The sequence below is a fragment of the Cherax quadricarinatus genome, chromosome 8 (genome assembly GCF_038502225.1).
Source record: "Cherax quadricarinatus isolate ZL_2023a chromosome 8, ASM3850222v1, whole genome shotgun sequence".
Lineage (NCBI taxonomy): Eukaryota > Metazoa > Arthropoda > Malacostraca > Decapoda > Parastacidae > Cherax > Cherax quadricarinatus.
The window spans coordinates 23,493,481-23,514,285 of record NC_091299.1 but is presented as its reverse complement, the minus strand read 5'-3'; the positions used below and the strand labels follow the sequence as shown (position 1 = coordinate 23,514,285).

At 40.3% G+C, this 20,805-nt stretch overlaps 1 protein-coding gene across 1 annotated transcript; it reads left to right on the top strand.

Annotated features, from left to right (window-relative positions):
• The first annotated feature begins 960 nt into the window (after nt 1-960).
• On the top strand, nt 961-18,487 carry LOC128685472 (enoyl-CoA hydratase domain-containing protein 3, mitochondrial). The gene is made up of 7 exons (XM_053772018.1): nt 961-1,045; nt 4,628-4,746; nt 8,025-8,154; nt 10,744-10,934; nt 17,159-17,319; nt 17,562-17,676; nt 17,985-18,487. The coding sequence occupies exons 1-7, from the start codon at nt 1,010-1,012 to the stop codon at nt 18,091-18,093; spliced, it is 861 nt and encodes a 286-aa protein (XP_053627993.1). The 5' UTR covers nt 961-1,009; the 3' UTR covers nt 18,094-18,487.
• The last annotated feature ends 2,318 nt before the right edge of the window (nt 18,488-20,805 follow it).

Sequence of the window (20,805 nt, the reverse complement as noted above, 5' to 3'; positions counted from 1 at the left end):
GGTTCTCATTATCCATCCTGTCATTTTTCTAGCAGATGTGATTGATACAATGTTATGGTCTTCGAAAGTGAGATCCTCTGACATTATCACTCTCAAGTCTTGTACATTAGTTTTTCGTTCTATTGTTTGGTTGGAATTTGTTTTATACTCCGATATAGTTTTAATTTCCTCGCGTTTTCCATATCGGAGTAATTGAAATTTGAGCTTCATATTGTTTTCTGCGGCCCATTTAAAGATTTGGTTGATGTCCGCCTGGAGTCTTGCAGTGTCTTCAGTGGAGGACATGGTCATGCATATTTGGGTGTCATCCTCAAATGAAGACACAGTGCTGTGGCTGACATCCCTATCTATGTCAGATATGAGGATGAGGACGAGGGTCTGGGTTCGATTCTCAGCCAGAGTAGAAATATTGGACTAAGTAAGTAAGTAAGTAAGTTTATTCAGGTATACACAAATACAGTTACATAGAATTATCATACATAGCAGCATATGTGTAGAGAACCTAGGATAACCCAAAAAAGTCAGACAGAGTGACTTATTTCCACCTGTTGTCTATGTTTCCCATCAGTAAAATGGGTACCTGGGTGTTAGTGGACTGGTGTGGGTCGCATCCTGGGACACTGACCTAATTTGCCCGAAATGTTCTACATAACAAGGGTCTTTCTGTATAGTAGTATGTTATTGATGTCAGCTATGGTCTGTATATCTTGTACATGTACTTGTAGTGAATATTATTATTATTATTATTATTATTATTATTATACGTCATGTGAAAACATTGTGCCTCTGATGTAATATATATATTGTGCTCTGATTGGTGGAGAAGCGAATGACGTCTGTTTGTTTTGATTGTTGCAATTGGAGGAGAAGGGTATGACGTAGGTTAGACGTGTTGTGTGATTGGTGGAAGGAAGTAATGACGTAAGTTATTTCCTGTGTTGTGATTGGTTGGTTAGCATGGTGGGGGGTAGGGTGGTAAACAAGGATCAGCTGAGGCAGGTGAAGCACGATGCTTGCTGCTTCTCTTAGGTTGTCAACTTCTCTGGTAAGTATACACCTGCTGTATGACTCTAGTGGGTTTAGCGCTTCTTATTTTATTAATCATAATAATAATAATAATCTGGTAAGTATTAATCGTCTTAGCACAGATATACAGCAAGCGGTGTGTGTACTCACCTATTTGTGGTTTCAGGGGTGTGTATTCTTGTGTGTTTGTAGTAATCAATGGCCAAAACGTCTTCAGTAAAGGTATCCTAAATGAATGCTTTCGTGTTAATTTCCAATAAGTTAAGATTTTGTTCGTATTTTTAATCTGGGGAGGGTTTGCCACCCAGGATAACCCAGGGTAGGGAGGGTTAGCCACACAGGATAACCCAGGATAGGGAGGGTTTGCCACCCAGTATAACCCAGGGTAGGGAGGGTTTGCCACCCAGGATAACCCAGGGTAGGGAGGGTTTGCCACCCAGGATAACCCAGGGTAGGGAGGGTTAGTCACCCATGATAACCCAGGGTAGGGAGGGTTAGCCACACAGGATAACCCAGGGTAGGGAGGGTTAGCCACCCAGGATAACCCAGGGTAGGGAGGGTTAGCCACACAGGATAACCCAGGGTAGGGAGGGTTTGCCACCCAGGATAACCCAGGGTAGGGAGGGTTTGCCACCCAGGATAACCCAGGGTAGGGAGGGTTTGCCACCCAGGATAACCCAGGGTAGGGAGGGTTTGCCACCCAGGATAACCCAGGGTAGGGAGGGTTTGCCACCCAGGATAACCCAGGGTAGGGAGGGTTTGCCACCCAGGATAACCCAGGGTAGGGAGGGTTAGCCACTCAGGATAACCCAGGGTAGGGAGGGTTAGTCACCCATGATAACCCAGGGTTGGGAGGGTTAGCCACCCAGGATAACCCATGGTAGGGAGGGTTTGCCACCCAGGATAATCCATGATAGGGAGGGTTAGCCACCCAGGATAACCCATGGTAGGGAGGGTTAGCCACCCAGGATAACCCAGGGTAGGGAGGGTTAGCCACCCAGGATAACCCAGGGTAGGGAGGGTTAGTCACCCAGGATAACCCATGGTAGGGAGGGTTAGTCACCCAGGATATCCCAGGGTAGGGATGGTTAGCCACCCAGGATAACCCAGGGTAGGGAGTGTTAGCCACCCAGGATAACCCAGGGTAGGGAGAGTTAGCCACTCAGGATAACCCAGGGTAGGGAGGGTTAGCTACCCAGGATAACCCAGGGTAGGGAGGGTTAGCCACCCAGGATAACCCAGGGTAGGGAGGGTTAGCTGCCCAGAATAACCCAGGGCAGGGAGGGTTAGCTGCCCAGGATAACCCAGGGTTGGGAGGGTTAGCTGCCCAGGATAACCCAGGGCAGGGAGGGTTAGCTGCCCAGGATAACCCAGGGTTGGGAGGGTTAGCCACCCAGGATAACCCAGGGTAGGGAGGGTTAACCACCCAGGATAACCCAGGGTAAGGATGGTTAGTCACCCAGGATAACCCAGGGTAGGGAGGGGTAGCCACCCAAGATAACCCAGGATAGGGAGGGTTAGCCACCCAGGATAACCCAGGGTAGGGAGGGTTAGCTGCCCAGGATAACCCAGGGCAGGGAGGGTTAGCTGCCCAGGATAACCCAGGGTTGGGAGGGTTAGCCACCCAGGATAACCCAGGGTAGGGAGGGTTAGCTGCCCAGGATAACCCAGGGTTGGGAGGGTTAGCCACCCAGGATAACCCAGGGTAGGGAGGGTTAGCTGCCCAGGATAACCCAGGGCAGGGAGGGTTAGCTGCCCAGGATAACCCAGGGTTGGGAGGGTTAGCCACCCAGGATAACCCAGGGTAGGGAGGGTTAACTGCCCAGAATAACCCAGGGCAGGGAGGGTTAGCTGCCCAGGATAACCCAGGGTTGGGAGGGTTAGCTGCCCAGGATAACCCAGGGTTGGGAGGGTTAGCCACCCAGGATAACCCAGGGTAGGGAGGGTTAGCTGCCCAGGATAACCCAGGGCAGGGAGGGTTAGCTGCCCAGGATAACCCAGGGTTGGGAGGGTTAGCCACCCAGGATAACCCAGGGTAGGGAGGGTTAACTGCCCAGAATAACCCAGGGCAGGGAGGGTTAGCTGCCCAGGATAACCCAGGGTTGGGAGGGTTAGCTGCCCAGGATAACCCAGGGTTGGGAGGGTTAGCCACCCAGGATAACCCAGGGTAGGGAGGGTTAGCTGCCCAGGATAACCCAGGGTTGGGAGGGTTAGCCACCCAGGATAACCCAAGAAAGTTAGTGCATCATCAGGGACTGTCTGTTTTATTTCCATTGTGGTTCTTCAGTCTTGTCCCCCAGGATGCCACACACACAAGTCGACTAGCACCCAGGTACCTACTTCTAGGTGAACAGGGACAGCAGGTGTAAGGTAATTAACACCCAGGTACCTGCTTACTGCTAGGTGAACAGGGGCAGCAGGTGTAAGATAAAATTTTGTTCGGATTTTTAACCCCGGAGGGTTTGCCACTCAGGATAACCCAAGAAAGGCTGTGTGTCATTGAGGGACTGTATGTCTTATTTCCATTGGGGTTCTCAATCTTGTCTCCCAGGATTCGACCCACACCAGCTGACTAACACCCAGGTACTTGCTACTAGATGAACAGGGACATCAAGTGTAAGGAAACATGCCTGTTTCCACCAGTGCCAGGGATTGAACCACAGACACTTAGTATGTGAGCTGAGTCTCTTCTGTGCCACAGTGGCTGTGAGGGCAGTGTGAGGAGGAAGCCTCCAGCCTCCTTGCTGCAGCATTCAAACCCATACTTCTCACCCATACAGTAGTGTTGGTACCACTATACTTTGGTATATGTATTCCTTATTTGTTTCTGTGGATAAAGTTCTGTCTCCACAGATGCCTCAGTGCACCACCACCAGTTTTTCCTTTGTCAGTTCTATGGTTCACCTAATGTCTCTTAGAACCATCCACTGACTGATCCACTCCCAAATATCTGAACACATTTACTTCCTCCATTCTTCTTCCCTCCAGTCTCTCATTGCCAATATTTTTTGATACTTTCATCACCTTGTTCTTCCCTATGTTTACTTTTAATTTCCTTTTTTTTTTTACATACATGCCCTCCTAAATTCATATACCAATCTTTGCAATTTCTCTTCTGAACCTCCCAACAGAACAATGTAATCATCAGATAGCAACTGTGACAACTCCCACTCTATACAGTACCAGATTCACTAACTTTTAGTCCCACACCTCTCTGTATCACCCCCTATTTTTATAACCCCAATCAGTAAAACTAGGCCCTGTTCAAGGCCTACTTTTACTGAAAAATAATCTCCTTATCTTATACATACCTTAACCTGCACCTCACTATCCACATAAAAGCTCATTACTGCTTTAAGTAACCTACTACCTATTCTATACATTTGCAACATCTGCCATATTACTCCCCTATCTGCCCTAAAATATACCTTTTCCAAATCCATAAATACAATGAAAAATTGCTTACCTTTATCTAAGTATTGTTCACTTAGGTGCTTCACTGTGAACACTTGGTTTACATAGCCCCTACTCTACCTAAAAATTTCTTTGTTCTTCTGCAATCCTATTCAACAGGCTTATTCCCATATAATTCTTCTTGCAGATTGGAAGTCCAAAATGGGGCTTCAAGTGGTTCTCACAAGTGTCTGCACCATATTCTCTTCTTCAGGTCTCCCAGGAAAATGGAGTTCGTCGCATTACATTGGCTGATGCCAAAACAAGGTGCAGTATGGATGATGTAATGATCCCCTCTTTGTTAACAAGCAAATGTAAAGAATATTGTGTTTTTAATAACAGGCAATTATATAAACAATGGCTTTTGTCATATTTTTAAGAATTAGGCATATAATAAAACTACATTATCTATAATATTAATGATAATTGTTTTAGTGTATACAGTACTATACCGTACAATAAAACAAGTGATTAGCATGGCAGGGTAGACTCCTGAAACTGGTCACAGGTATGTCACAGGGTCCTACTAGGTTTTTGTCTCTAGGTAGCGACCCACAATAATTAACTACAGTAACTCTTATGTATGTATTGTACTTGTTTACTACTGGGTGAATAGGAAAAAGCAGATGCAATTAGACTTACCCATATGTCTTGTCATGCCCAGGAAATATCAGGATAGCTTTCATAGTTGTCATTTTTTTAAACTTTGTTTTCCTCATTTATGTTTATCAATATGGATTGCATGTGTAACAAGCCTCATTTGTTTATGCAAGTTTACAATTTGACTTATCTCAGTTTCATTTCTGTAAGATAGGCACTCTGCTTTTCTTTGGAAATATCACTTCTATTATTATATATTTTTTATTATTGTATTCAAGGGAAAGTGCTAAACCAGTAGGAGTCCTACAATACCTGGGTTATGGGAGAAGATCAAATTTGATCTGAGGAAGAGGAAGGTAGCTCTAATTTCTTGGATGAAGAACTGTTCACCATCATCAAGGCACCTACCTAGAAGAGTCCACTTGTACGAAATACAAACAATAAAAGCAGGTTTTAGGTACCATTATTGTAATACAGTGGACCCCCAGTTATTGACCGTAATCCGTTCCAGAAGGTCAGCTGATAACCGAAATGGTTGATAACCGAATTAATATTTCCATAAGAATTAATGGAAATACAATTAATCCGTTCCAAACAAAAATATTTACAAAAAAAATAATTTTTTTAACAATTATGTAAGTATTATATACCTTTATTGAAGGCTAATGCTGACTTCTGGAAGATAGGGAGGAGGAAAGAGGGAGGAGTTAGTGTTTGGAAGGGAATGCCCCTCCATCAAGACTTTAGGTAGCAAAACCTGCTCTGGGGATACTTCCCTTCTCTGTCTTTTATTGCCACTAGGACCAGCTTGAGAGTCACTGGACCCCTGTTTCACAAAATAACTGTCCAGAGTGCTCTGTTTCTGGCATCTCTTCCCACAAAATCCTGTCCCACTTCCCTGAAGTGGGACAAGATTTTGTCACTAAACATGATCCAGATATGGTTTGTTTCAGCTTTGTCAGGGTGGTGTTTCTCTACAAAAGCTTGCACCCTAGTCCACATTGCACACACCTCTTTAATCTCTGAAGAAGGCACCTCCTTCACTCCCTCTTCCTCTTCCTCTGAAGCAAGTTCCTCAGTTGCAGTCTGTTGCTGTTCGAGATGAAGCTCTTGCAGCTCTTCAGTGGTTAGCTCTTCCCTGTGGTCCTCCATCAACTCTTCCACATCCTCGCCACTCACCTCCAACCCCAGGGACTTCCCCAATGCCACAATAGGAGTCCACAGGGTCAGCAGGGTCAGGGTCAGGCTCAAACCCTTCAAAATCCCTCTCTTGGACACAATCTGGCCACAGTTTCTCTGAGCAGAGTTCGAAGTCCTGGAAGTCACTCCCTCCCAAGCCTTACCTATAAGGCTTATGCAATGGAGGATAGTGAAATGATTCCTCCAGAACTCTCTTAGGGTCAACTGAGTGTCTGAGGTCACTTCAAAGCACTTTTAAAACACTGCTTTTGTGTAGAGTTTTTTGAAGTTAGAAATGACCTGCTGGTCCATGGGCTGGAGGAGAGAAGTGGTGTGAGGAGGCAAGAACTTCACTGTGATGAAACTGAAGTCCCTAAACACTTGGAGGATGTGCAGGAGCATTGTCCAGTACCAGGAGGCACTTGAGTGGCAATTTCTTTTCCAGGAGGTATTTTTTCACACTTGGGCCAAACACATCATTAGCCTACTCTTTGAAAATTTGCCTTGTGACCCATGCCTTATGATTAGTTTTCCATATCATACACAATCTATTTTTCATGACATTGTTTTTCTTAAACACTCTGGGATTTTCTGAGTGATACACAAGTAAAAGCTTCACTCTGAAATCCCCACTAAATTACCACACAACAAAAAAGTAAACCTGTCTTTCATAGGCTTGTGTCCTGGCAGTGCCTTTTCCTCCTGGGTAATGTAGGTCCTGTTTTGCATTTTCTTCCAAAGCAGGCCTGTTTCGTCACAATTGAACACTTGCTGGAGTTCGAATCCTTCAGCTTTTACATGGTCCTGGAATTCATGAACATACTTTTCAGCTGCACATTTGTCAAAACTTGCAGCCTCACCATGCCTTACAGCACTGTGTATGCTACTATGCTTCTTAAATCTATCAAACCATACTTTGCTGGCCCTAAATTCACAAACTGCAGCACTTGTTCCAGGCATTTTCTTTGCAAGATCCTCATGCAACTGCTTTCCCTTCTCACAAATGATCGACTCCACAACACTGTCTCCCACTAACTTTTTTTCCTTAATCCACAATAATAATAACTTTTCCATCTCTTCCATTATTGGTGGCCTTTGTTTAGTTAGAAAAGTTACTCCTTTTGCAAAATTAGCATCTTTGATTTGTTCTTTCTTTGCCAGGATGGATGTACGTAATTGTTGATTTATTCTTGCTGTACATCCGAGCAAGTTCCATCACCTTCATACCACTCTATCACTTCACGCTTAAATTCCATGGTGTTTCTCACTTTCTTTACCACAGGAACTTTACTAGAAACTTTCTTTGGAGCCATCTTTACTTATTTCACAGTTGCACTGCAAGAAAAACCACTAAAAACAATGGTAAACAAGTGAAATGTTTGGATATATGAGCAGAAGCTTCCTCAGCCACAAACAAAACCAAACTGAAGTGCAAGCTGCCCCAGCCGGCGGATGGATGCATACAAAACTGCCAATAACCGGGCGCCAAAAAACTCGCTGATAACCGAGTTGGCCGATAACCAAACCCACCGATAACCGGGGGTCCACTGTATATAGTTTTTGCACAAATCATTTAAATATGGGACTTGCTTCATGCATAAATAAGATAATAAAGAATTAATATTCCATAAGCATTGTCATTAAACTCTACATTTATGGAAGCCACGAATAGAGTTTACTGTATAGTACTATAGAGATTTTCTCGCTACATAAGTAAACTTTTGAAAATACAAAGTACTTTTTAAACATTTATTCTCCTTATGCAGAAATTCACTTTCTCTCCAAATGCTGAAGGAGTTGCAGACTGCAATAACTCCCAAAGATCCTTCTTTGCGATGTATTGTACTTGGAGCACAGGGCAAAGTCTTCTCAGCTGGGCATAATCTCAAAGAACTGGTTAGTCTTCTCAGCTAGTTTTAATCTCGAGGAACCAAATAGTTTTAATAGTCTTAATTAAGAGCAGTCATAATCTATGGAAAAAATCTGTATTCTCAGGTTGGACTAAGTGTTTATAGATGTAAATGCACTGTATGTATTTAGGTTAAGGAGTTATTAAGGCTAAGTTTAGGGATAATGAAGTTCATTTATAGTATTTAAATGCATTCATACTATTTACACCTGTATAAGAATGGGTGGATGAGAAATGTTCCTCCTATATTGGGCCCTTCTAACTTGTCAGTTTTAAAAATGGCAGATGAATTAGTACAATGCCTGTACTTGGTATACTTAATTGTCAATGTACTAAGTAGCTGTGGTATGAGGAGAAAAAAATGTGGCTTTTTACCAGTATGCTTATTACATCTTGTAAGGTTTTCTTGTTAAGTCCTTAGCATTAATGACTATTGTTGATTCACACCGCTGAATAACCCATATGGTGTTAGTGCCTGTCTTTATGAATATAATTATAGTATAATTATGTTCTTCTTTAGCTTCAATATTATAAATATTACAATATTATAAGGTTTAGAGTTGTTAAGGAAGTATGGAAATACACCAAAAGGTGGAATAGCTATTATTATACATACTTTTTTTATTAACACATCGGCTGTTTCCCACCAAGGCAGGGTGGCCCGAAAAAGAATAACTTCCATCATCATTCACTCCATCACTGTCTTGCCAGAGGCATGTTTACACTACAGTTATAAAACTGCAATATTAACACCTCCCCCTTCAAAGTGCTGGCATTGTACTTCCCATCTCCAGGAATCAAGTCCGGCCTGCCGGTTTCCCTGAATCCTTTCATAAATGTTACCATGCTTATACTCCAACATCACATCAAGTCCTAAAAACCATTTGTCTCCATTTGCTCTTATCTAAAAAGCTCATGCACACTTGTTGGAAGTCCAAGCATCTCTCAAACAAAACCTTCATTCCCTCCCTCCAACCTTTCTTAGGCCAACCCCTACCCCACCTTCCCTCCACTGCAGATTTATACACTCTCGAAGTCATTCTATTTTGTTTCATCCTCTCTACATGTCCAAACCATTTCGATAACCCCTCCTCAGCCCTCTGGATAATAGTTTTGGTAATCCCGTGCCTCCTCCTAATCTCCAAACTATGGATTCCCTACATTATATTCACACCACACATTGCCCTTGGACATGACATCCCCACTGTCTCCAGTTTTCTCCTTGTTGCAACATTCACCACCCATGCCTCACACCCATACAAGACTGTTGGTATAACTATATGTAGTCTCATACATTCCCCTCTTTGCTATCATGGATAAAGTTCTTTGTGTCCACAGATTCCTCAGTGCATCACTCATCTTTTTTCCCTCGTCAATTCTGTGTTTTACCTCATCTTTCATAGATCCATCTGCTGACACGTCCACTCCCAAATACAGTGTTACCCCGAGTTTTGGCCATGATTCATTCCAGAAGGCTTTTCGAGTGCCATTACTGAACGAATTTTTTCCCATAAAGAATAATGTAATTTTAGATTAGTCTGTTTCAGACCCCCAAAAATACACTTACAAAAGCACTTAAAATAATACACTTACATAATTGTTCGAGTTGGGAGTTGTACGAAACTCAGGGTACCACCTCCATACTCTCCCTCCAATCTGATATCCAGTCATCCATTACATAATTTTTTTATCCTCATCTTACTCTTTCCTGTATTCACTTTTAATTTTCTTCTTTTACATACCCTACATAACCTGTTATGTAATGTTTTCATTTTATTCATCTTACAGTGGACCCCCGACTAACGATATTATTTCAATCCAGAAGTCTGTTCGGGTGCCGTTATAGACCGAATTTGTTCCCATAAGGAATATTGTGAATTAGATTAGTCCGTTTCAGACCCCCAAAAATACACCTACAAAGGCACTTACAAAAATACACTTACATAATTAGTCGAGTTGGGAGCTCATCGTTAGTCGGGGGTCCACTGTATTTATATTTCTTACCAATGTTTCTTTTTTCAGAAAAATGATATCAAGAATAAAAGTCATACAGAATTACAGTACATATATGATTACTGTATTTTATTTGTATATTTATATGTTGAAGTTTAAAAGTTAAATTGACTAAAAAGAATGTAAAGGATAATTATTTTTGCGTAAATACAGGCAGGCCTCGCTTTACAGTGATTTGCTAATACTGCGGTTTTTCAATTATACCCATTCTTCATTTATTTGGTCTAAGCTTAAAATATGCATCATTTTTTAAGCTTTTCTATATTGCTATAAGCATGTTATCAGGCTTTTATATAAATTTGAAAGTGAAAAAAGGCTGTGATTCACTTTACAGCAGTTTTCACTTTATAGTAGTAGCCCAGAACCTAACCTGCTGTATAAGTGGGGCCCTCCTGTATTTGCTTTTAGCCTAGACAAGGATAGTTTGCTTTTTGAGAATTTTCCAGCATCCTGTGATGAAACTTGAAATTCATTCAGAGATGAATAATGACCTCAGTTAGAAAAAAATAACCTCACCTTTTGTAATTTTAGTGTTTCTAAATAACAATTATTATACTTTTCAGACACTGAAAGAAGGACGTAACTACCACCAGAAAGTTTTTGATGCTTGCTCGGAACTTATGCTAGCACTGCGAGATCTACCAGTTCCTGTTGTTGCTACAGTGAATGGTGTTGCTGCTGCTGCTGGATGCCAGCTGGTTGCATCTTGTGATGTTGTTCTTGCTACACAAAATTCTTCCTTTTCAACACCGGGGTAATATACTGACTATTCCTTGTGTTACTTTTGATTATTACAAGGTTAATATATTCATCTACACTAATATATTCTTGCTACACAAAATTCTTCCCTTTCAACACCAGGGTAATATACTCACCATTCCTTGTGTGACCTTTGGTTATTACAAGACTAATGTATTCATCTAGAAATGCCCATGTACATGTAGTTTTAACCCTTTGAGGGTCGACAGGCCCTCTCTGAGACTTGTTCTCAGGGTCGGCCAAATTTCAAAAAAAAAAAAAATTATTTTTTCTTATGAAAAGATAGAGAATCTTTTCCCGATCATAATGGCACCAAAAGTATGAAATTTGATGGAAAACTTACGGAATTATGCTCTTGCGAAGTTAGCGGTCTCGACGATGTTTACGCATCGGCGATTTTGCCCACTTTGAGCTCTATTTTTAGCCAATTCCAATGTACTAGTCGACAAAAATCATAACTATTTCGCTAGAACTCTATTTTTTCTATCGAATGAGTGCAAGAAACCACCCATTTACAGATTTCATCTATCCAATAAAGTGGTCAGAATTTAGCAATTTTACCAATTTCACACAAATTTCAAAAGATGCCAATTTCCGAATAGGGTCCAGAATAAACAAGAAAGACATTCCTGGCACTAAAATAACAAGTTCTCTGTTCGTTAGTCACATCCCCAGGCCCCTCTTATATTTCTTTGGCTTTCCACTTTCAATTTTTATTCTTACAAAAAATATAAGATTTACTGTTATGCAGACTGCTGCATTAGTGTAGAAATGGTATAAATAATATCAGCGCACTTGTGAAAGAATATTAGACTCACCAGTTGACGTGTATTGGACGCTTGGCATGATTTGTTTACTTTTGAACTTTGGTAAAAATCGAACATTTCTGCTACTTTGAGCTCAATTTCAAGGTACTTTTCATTGTAAAACCAGTCAAAATCATCTCAATTTCTGTAATATGTCTTCCATTCTATAAAACGAGACCAAGAAAACTAGAATACAACAATAAATACCATATGAAAATACAGTGCAAAGTCGCTGTTTTATTCCAAGTTTTTTTTTTCTCATTATGCACTGTGTGCTGCAGGATTTTTTTTATACTGAGCACACTGACCACATAGACCCATTCTTTCATATGTAGGCCTACCAGCTTTCTCCCACTAGATTTGAGGGCGCTAGAATTTAAGCGTACTAGTACGTCAAAAACCCCCTGGGTCGTAAGCCGTACTAGTACAGCCGAAACCCCCAAAGGGTTAAGCAATAATTAAGTAAAAATATTCGGTTTAGACATGTACAGTGGAACCTCTGGTCACAACCATAATTCATTCCAAAACTCTGGTCACGACCCGATTTAGTCGTGACCCAAACCTAATTTCCCCATTGGATTGTATGTAAATACGATTAATCCGTTCCAGACCCCTATGAACCATGTGTAAATATGTTTTTTTTTTTCTTTAAAATTTTTAAGCACAAAAATTAGCTAATTATACCATAGAATACACAGTTTAATAGTAAACTAAATGTAAAAACCTTGAATAACACTGAGAAACCCTTGAACAACAGAGTCTGTTCTAGACCCCTATGAACCATTCGCCGTAAAGAGTTTTTTTAAGAGTTTTAATGGCTGAGAAGTGAACTCCATTATTTGCCATCCGATTTCTTACATTTTTGGTGTACGTTGAGAAGCAAATTTCTATCATACATTGCCCAAGTTTCAATAAGATAGCCCAACAAACAACTGAAAAAAAATATTTACCAAAAATAATATATGGCAAGCCCTAGCTGGGTACTGGCACTGTGAGAAGCTATTTGTGCACTACCTGGTGATAAAACATTGCTAACCCAAATTTATCACAGTTGTAATTACTGTAATTTATGAATAACTTACTTCCGAGATAATCGACGAAAATGAGCGTGCACCCAAAAATCGAGAAAATAAGTCACTGACTTTTTTGGGTTATCCTAAGTTCTCTACACATAAGCTGCTATGTTTGATAATCTATGTAACTGTATTTGTGTATACCTGAATAGACTTAGTACGTACCTAGTTTTATGGTGCATTACAAGTGTGTATCACAGTTAGCACTGTAATACACTATATTTTCTCTAATATAAGTACCCAGGAGGGGATAAGAGGATGGTTCTTTATCTCTTATCCCCGAGTTCACAGTGAATGAACGCACTTCTGACCAAGACCGACTACAAGGCAAGGGTCTTTGTTATGTGTACGCAAACAACAGGAAGTGGGGAAAATTGGTGCATGCATAAAAAATGGCGTGGAATGTGAAAATTGGCATGGTTGTGTTTGTTTGGCACCCAATTATGTTTCGTGACCAGATGCAAAAATTTGGTGAATTTTTTTGGTTGTGAACCAATTTGTTCATGTTTGGAAGTGTTTGTGACCCAAGGTTCCACTGAATATGTATTTCTCCAAATTACAGTAAAATACTATTGTATTTTATTATAAAAAAAAAAACATTCTGTAAAATTAAGATATATAATTCAGTACTGTACAGTTAATATTTATACTTCAACAAATTGATAAAAAATTACCACATCTGCCATTTCACAGCAAGGTATGGTGATGCAAGAAGGAAATACATTCACCAGTACCTTCTCTAGTATTTTTTTTCCCAAGATGCATAAACATCACTATTGAAATGACCCTCAAGAACTGCAACATCCCCACCCCTCCTTCACTGTAAGCATTGTATTTCACACCTCCATAACTTAAATCTAGCTATTTTATTCCTACATGAAATTGCATTATGGGGAATTATTTTATTAAAATGGGAGTTGATACTGATAATACTGTGCTTTTGGGAGATTGTGAAGAGAAGTTGCAAAGGTTGGTGGATGAGTTTGGGAGGGTGTGTAAAGAAAGTTGAAAGTGAACATAATTAAGAGTAAGGTGATGAGGGTATCAAACAAGTTAGGTAAAGAAAAAATGGATATCAGAATGGAGGGAGGGAGTATGGAAGAAGTGAATGTGTTCAGATATTTGGGAGTAGACTTGTCAGCGGATGGGTTTATGAAGGACAAGGTTACCCATAGCATTGATGAAAGAAAAAAGGCGAGTGGTACATTGAGGTGTCTGTGAAGACAAAAAGTATTATTCATGGAAGCAAAGAAGGGAATGTATGAGTGTATATTGGTACCAACAGTCTTACATGGATGTGAAGCATGGGTTGTAAATGCTGCAAGGAGGCTGGAGGCAGTGGAGATGTTGTGTTTAAGGTCATTGTGTGGTGTAAATGTAGATGAATGGTTCAGAGAACCGACATGTTGATAAATTAGACACATGTGCAACTCTTGGGTATCTTTATTGAGGAAATGTTTCGCCACACAGTGGCTTCATCAGTCCATACAAAGGAGAATCTTGAAGAACAGGAGGAGAATGAGGTAATCAGTCCCTCAACCTTGAGTCGATGTGGTCAGTCCATCAATCTTGAATAGAATGGTGTGGTGTAAATATTATGCAGAGAATTCATAATGTGGAAATTAGTTGTGGGGTTACTAAATGTATTAATCCAAGGGCTGAAGAAGGGTTGTTGAGGTGGTTTGGTGATTTAACCCTTAAACTGTCCAAACGTAGAGCTGCGTTCACATGCATAGTGCTCCGATTGTAGATCTACGTTTTATTTTACATGCTTTCAACCTTGGCACGATAAGCCTGAGTTGCCTAGACATGAGAGAATGAGTCTTGTGCACTCATTGTGCGCAGTGTGACAAAATTCAGGAATACTGGGAAAAATGCGCTCTTCATTTTAAACAAAAAAATTTTTTTTTTTTTTTTTAAATGAAAAGTGCATTTTTGTTTAAAAAAATAATTGTTTTTTTTTTCCCCAAAAATATTCAGAACTGTACGCACGTGAACATTGATCTATCTTTGGACAGTTTAAGGGTTAAGAGAGGATGGAGCAAAATAGGGTGAAATAGAGGGTGTATAAATCTGTAGTGGAGGGAAGGAGGAGTAGGGGTCATCCTAGAAAAAGATGGAGTAAGGGAGTGAAAGAGGTTTAGCATGCAAGAGGCTTGGACATACAGCAGGCACATGTGAAGGTGTTAGATAGGAGTGAAGGGAGACAAATGGTTTTTGGGGCTTGACGAGTTATTGGAGTGTAAGCAGCGTAATATTTTGTGAAGGGATTCAGGGAAACTGGTTAGCCAGACTTGAGTCCTGGAGGTGGGAAGTACAATGCCTGCACTTTAAAGGAGGGGTTGGAGATATTGGCTGTTTGGAGTGACATCTGAACTGTCATGTTTGAGGACCTCTGCAAAGCCAGTGATTATGTGTGAATGATAGTAAAAGTGTTGAATGACTGTGAAAGTATCTCTTTCTTTTTTGGGTCACCCTGCCTCGGTGGGATACAGCCAACACATTAAAAAAAAATGAAATTGCACTTACACTTTCATCCAACAGCCATCCTTTCCATACCTGGAGGGTGTTTCAGGGCTCAGTGCCCCAACGGTCCAGTCTGTGACCAGGCTTTGTGGTGGATCAAGACCCAATCAACCAGGCTGTTACTGCTAGCTGCATGCAAACTGCCATTATTACAGTACGAGTTTAGACTACTGAACTTAGTTAGATTATGCAGTGCTCTTTCTTAGACATGATGTTCATAATCACTTGCAGCATGTAACTTTCATTTAATTTTAACCCTCTGACTGTCAAGACCCCAAATCCTGAAGTGTCTCTCTGTGTTGTAAAATATTCGAAAAAAAAACAATTATTTTTTCTTATGAAATGATAAAGAATCTTTTCCTGATGGTAATGACACCAAAAGTACGAAATTTGATGGAAAACTTACGGAATTACGCTCTCGTGAAGTTAGTGATCTCAGCGATACATACACATCGGCGATTTCACCCACTTTGAGCCCTATTTTCGGCCAGTTCTTCAGAACTCTATTTGTTCTATCGATAGAGTATAAGAAACCGCCCATATACTGATTTCAGCTACCCAATAAAGTGGTCAGAAATTGGCAATTTGGCCAATATCATGCAAATTAAAAAAAAATGCCAATTTCAAAATAGGGTCCAGAATAAACAATGCAGACATTCCTGGCACTAATATAACATTTTCTCTGTTCATTAGTCATGTCTCCAAGCCCCTCTTACATTACTCTTGCTTTCTATTCTGAATTTTTATTCACACAAAAAATAGAAGATTTACTGTTATGCAGACTACTGTATTGTTGTAATAATTGCATAAATAATGTCAACCCATTCATGACTGCATATTAGAATGGCTAGTTGGACACTTATTGGGTGGTGACATCATTTGTTTACTCTATTTCTGTAATATGTCTTCCATTCTATCAAATGAGACCAAGAAAACGAGAATACAACCATAAATACTATATGAAAATACACCTCAAAGTCAGTTGTTTAACCCAAAAACACGGTCGGAGTTTTTTTTCCTCATTATGCACTGCATGCTGCAGGAATTTTTTATACTGCGCACAATGACCACGCAGACCCATTGTCTCACATGTGGGCCTACCAGCTTTCTCCAGTTTGATTTGAAGCCGCTAGAATTTTAGCATATTAATGTCACATACACTGGCTCGCAAGACATACTGTATATATATGACACCGACAGTCAAAGGGTTAAAGTTCTCACAAGAAACAGTAAAACATTATATTTTTATTTTCCTCCCAATTCCCCTCCTACATCCATATACTGTACTGGGTCATTTTTGCAATAGAAATTTAAGTGGATTGCACTTGAGAGGATGCCTCTTCCTTGTGCAGTCCAGGACTGACAACTCAGTACTTCATAAAAACTTAGAAAGCTACTTCATTTGGCTGACTTGTGGCTGTTGTAACAGTCTGTGTGAACTAGGGCTTGTGTTATTCAAGTTATGCCTTTTGCTGATTTATACATTTTGATATGAAATGAATTATGGAATGTAGTAATTAAATGCAACTTGACTTGATTGATTTGTGACCTCTTAGATTAAGTAATTTGTGGGCTGTGGTTTGTTTTCTTTGAATTATGCATTTGTACAACAGGCAATGCCTGTGGCTTGCATTTTTGTTGGACCATTTTTTTTATAAGACTTGTTATTGCAAATTATCTGTACTTTTAACACCACTTTGTTACTGATAACACCTTACGATCAGAGCATTGACTAAACAAAGAGTTTAAGTGATTTTAAAATCTGAACAGTCAATCATTATGGTGAGTTCAACCTTCATCTCTCACATTGGCAGTGGAAGTGTTGGTATATTCTGCTCTACTCCTGGTATTCCATTGGTGAGGTGTGTTCCTTGGAAGGTATCTGCCCACATGCTACTCACAGGATTGCCCATCACAGCAGAAGAAGCTTTACATGCTGGTCTTGTCTCAAAAGTTGTCTTGGAGAATGAATTGGGTACTTCTCATAAATTCTACTAAGCCCAATTTTATGATTAATCAATTATTATTATTATTATTGTAATCAAAACTAAGCACTAAACCCACCAGGGTCATACAGCACTATGATTATTTAAAATTGTGATTTTTATGTAGATGACTATACAAACTCTTTTGACACATTCAGTATTGGAATTATATATTCAGATCTCCAAATGGAGTTCATTGTATGAAGTTTTTTATTTTATTTTTTTTACACAGAGCAAGAGACACAGAGAATAGTGGATGCAATCACTCGTAAAAGTAAAGCGGTGATATCCCTAGGAAAGAAATTTATGTATAAACAAATGGAGATGGGAATTGAGGAAGCATACAGGTAAGATTATTCTTGTGAATCTACATTTCCATCTACATACAAAAAGAACAAAATATCACAATACCATGGCTGGAACAGTTCACAAATAACTCACACTTAGAAAGTTTAGATTCTGTATTGGTCTAGCCTGGATCATTTTTAAATCAGTTGTGTGCAGAAATTACCTGTGTAATTATTCAAGTTTGCAAGAGTGAGCTCCAGCTCACTAGAAGAGACTGTGGAAGCTACAGTAGGGAATTTGAGTTAGAATTTAAAACTTAAATCAAAATGGTAATGAAAAATTTATTCATCACTTGCTTTTATTTTAGGGAAGGAAGCTGTGTGATGGTCGACAACATTAACCTGAAGGATGGACAAGAAGGAATAAGTAGTTTTATAGAGAAACGGAAACCCAGATGGTCTCATTCTGATGAATAACCATCGAATGCAAGTGTGATTATTACTATACAGTGGTACCTCGAGTTTCAAACAGATCCCAACTTGAGCAATTATGTAAATGTATTTTTGCAAGTGCATTTGTAAGTGTATTTTTGGGGGTCTGAAACAGACTAATCTAATTTACATTATTCCTTATGGGAACAAATTCGTTCGGGATCGGCACTCAGACAGCCTTCTGGAATGAATTAAGTTTGTAACTTGAGGTACCACAGTACTGTAATCAAAACTAAGTGCTAAACCTACAAGGGTCATACACCATGTCTTTATTTAAAATTTTTATGAGGTAAAGGAATGCTGTGAATACTGCCTGACTACACGTTGCATTATGAGATGAATAAGGCACATTTTTATTATTAATAAATTCAAGAATTTTTTGTATTTATTGATCCTGATCACATGAGTCCAGATTGCCTATTACAGTAGTGTTCTATGGTGTATTTTCATTGCTGCTTCGTCAGCCTCGTCCTTATTTGCAGTCTCATTCTCTGAATGCATTGCATCCCCTCATATTCATAGTTGGCAGCATTGTAGCTTCAGCAAACATTACAAGGTTCAGCTGTTGGGTACCTGGGATACAGTTTCAAGGCAAAGAACTCTTGAGATGCTTCAGTATTTTTTTTTTGGTTTAACACGTCAGCAGTTTCCCACTGAGGCAGGGTGACCCAAACAGAAAGAAAAAACTTTCGTCATCATTCATACATAATCACTGTCTTTGCAGAGGCACTCAGATATAACAGTTTAGATGTCACTCAAACAGTATGTACTGTAATTTATTACCTTTCCATCTCTGGGCATTTGCTGTGCAATTCCTCTCAAGAGAGAGGCCCTTGATCCAGGGAATAAAACCTAACCTTCCTTGTATCGAATGCAATTGCCTATTTCCCCAGGAGTTGTATGACCCCTGTGGGTTTAGTATGCCCCCCAACCATAAATGTACGTGTATTAATAATCTGTAATTGCTGATGTAATACAGTGGAACCTCGGTTTTTGTATGCCCTAGGTTGTATGTAAAACTATAGTTTTTTTTTTTTTTTCTCAACAAGTTGGCCGTCTCCCACCGAGGCAGGGTGACCCAAAAAAGAAAGAAAATCCCCAAAAAGAAAATGCTTTCATCATCATTCAACACTTTCGCCACACTCACACATAATCACTGTTTTTGCAGAGGTGCTCAGAATACAACAGTTTAGAAGCATACACATATAAAGATACACAACATATCCCTCCAAACTGCTAATATCCCAAACCCCTCCTTTAAAGTGCAGGCATTGTACTTCCCATTTCCAGGACTCAGGTCCGACTGTATGAAAACCGGTTTCCCTGAATTTTTTTTTTTTTTTCTCAACAAGTTGGCCGTCTCCCACCAAGGCAGGGTGACCCAAAAAAGAAAGAAAATCCCCAAAAAGAAAATACTTTCATCATCATTCAACACTTTCACCACACTCGCACATTATCACTGTTTTTGCAGAGGTGCTCAGAATACAACAGTTTAGAAGCATACACATATAAAGATACACAACATATCCCTCCAAACTGCCAATATCCCAAACCCCTCCTTTAAAGTGCAGGCATTGTACTTCCCATTTCCAGGACTCAAGTCCGACTATATGAAAATAACCGGTTTCCCTGAATCCCTTCACTAAATATTACCCTGCTCACACTCCAACAGATCGTCAGGTCCCAAGTACCATTCGTCTCCATTCACTCCTATCTAACACGCTCACGCATGCTTGCTGGAAGTCCAAGCCCCTTGCCCACAAAACCTCCTTTATCCCCTCTCTCAAACCCTTTCCTGGTATACTCAGTAAACTTATTCCTCTATAATTTTTACAGTCTCTTTTGTCCCCTTTCCCTTTATATAAAGGGACTATACATGCTCTCCGCCAATCCCTAGGTACCTTCCCCTCTTTCATACATTTATTAAACAAAAGTACCAACCACTCCAACACTATCTCCCCCCCTGCTTTTAACATTTCTGTCATGATCCTATCAGTTCCAGCTGCCTTACCCCCTTTCATTTTACGTAATGCCTCACGTACCTCCCCCACACTTACATTCTGCTCTTCTTCACTCCTAAAAGATGGTATACCTCCCTGACCAGTGCATGAAATTACTGCTTCTGTTTCTTCCTTAACACTTAAAAGTTCCTCAAAATATTCTCGCCATCTACCTAATACCTCCATCTCCCCATCTACTAACTCCCCTACTCTGTTTTTAACTGACAAATCCATACTTTCCCTAGGCTTTCTTAACTTGTTTAACTCACTCCAAAATTTTTTCCCTGAATCCCTTCACTAAATATTACCCTGCTCACACTCCAACAGATCGTCAGGTCCCAAGTACCATTCGTCTCCATTCACTCCTATCTAACACGCTCACGCACGCTTGCTGGAAGTCCAAACCCCTTGCCCACAAAACCTCCTTTACCCCCTCTCTCCAACCCTTTCGAGGACGACCCCTACTCGCCTTCCTTCCCCTATAGATTTATATGCTTTCCATGTCATTCTACTTTGATCCATTCTCTCTAAATGACCAAACCACCTCAACAACCCCTCTTCTGCCCTCTGATTAATACTTTTATTAACTCCACACCTTTTCCTAATTTCCACACTCCGAATTTTCTGCATAATATTTACACCACACATTGCCCTTAGACAGGACATCTCCACTGCCTCCAACCGTCTCCTCGCTGCT

What these genes read in the sequence shown, in the direction of transcription:
- LOC128685472 (XM_053772018.1), top strand. Translation starts at nt 1,010, where the DNA reads ATGCTTGCTGCTTCTCTTAGGTTGTCAACTTCTCTG. An exon ending in TTGGCTGATGCCAAAACAAG is followed by an intron (nt 4,747 to 8,024) that starts GTGCAGTATGGA and finishes CTCCTTATGCAG; the next exon opens with AAATTCACTTTCTCTCCAAA. An exon ending in GGAATTGAGGAAGCATACAG is followed by an intron (nt 17,677 to 17,984) that starts GTAAGATTATTC and finishes CTTTTATTTTAG; the next exon opens with GGAAGGAAGCTGTGTGATGG.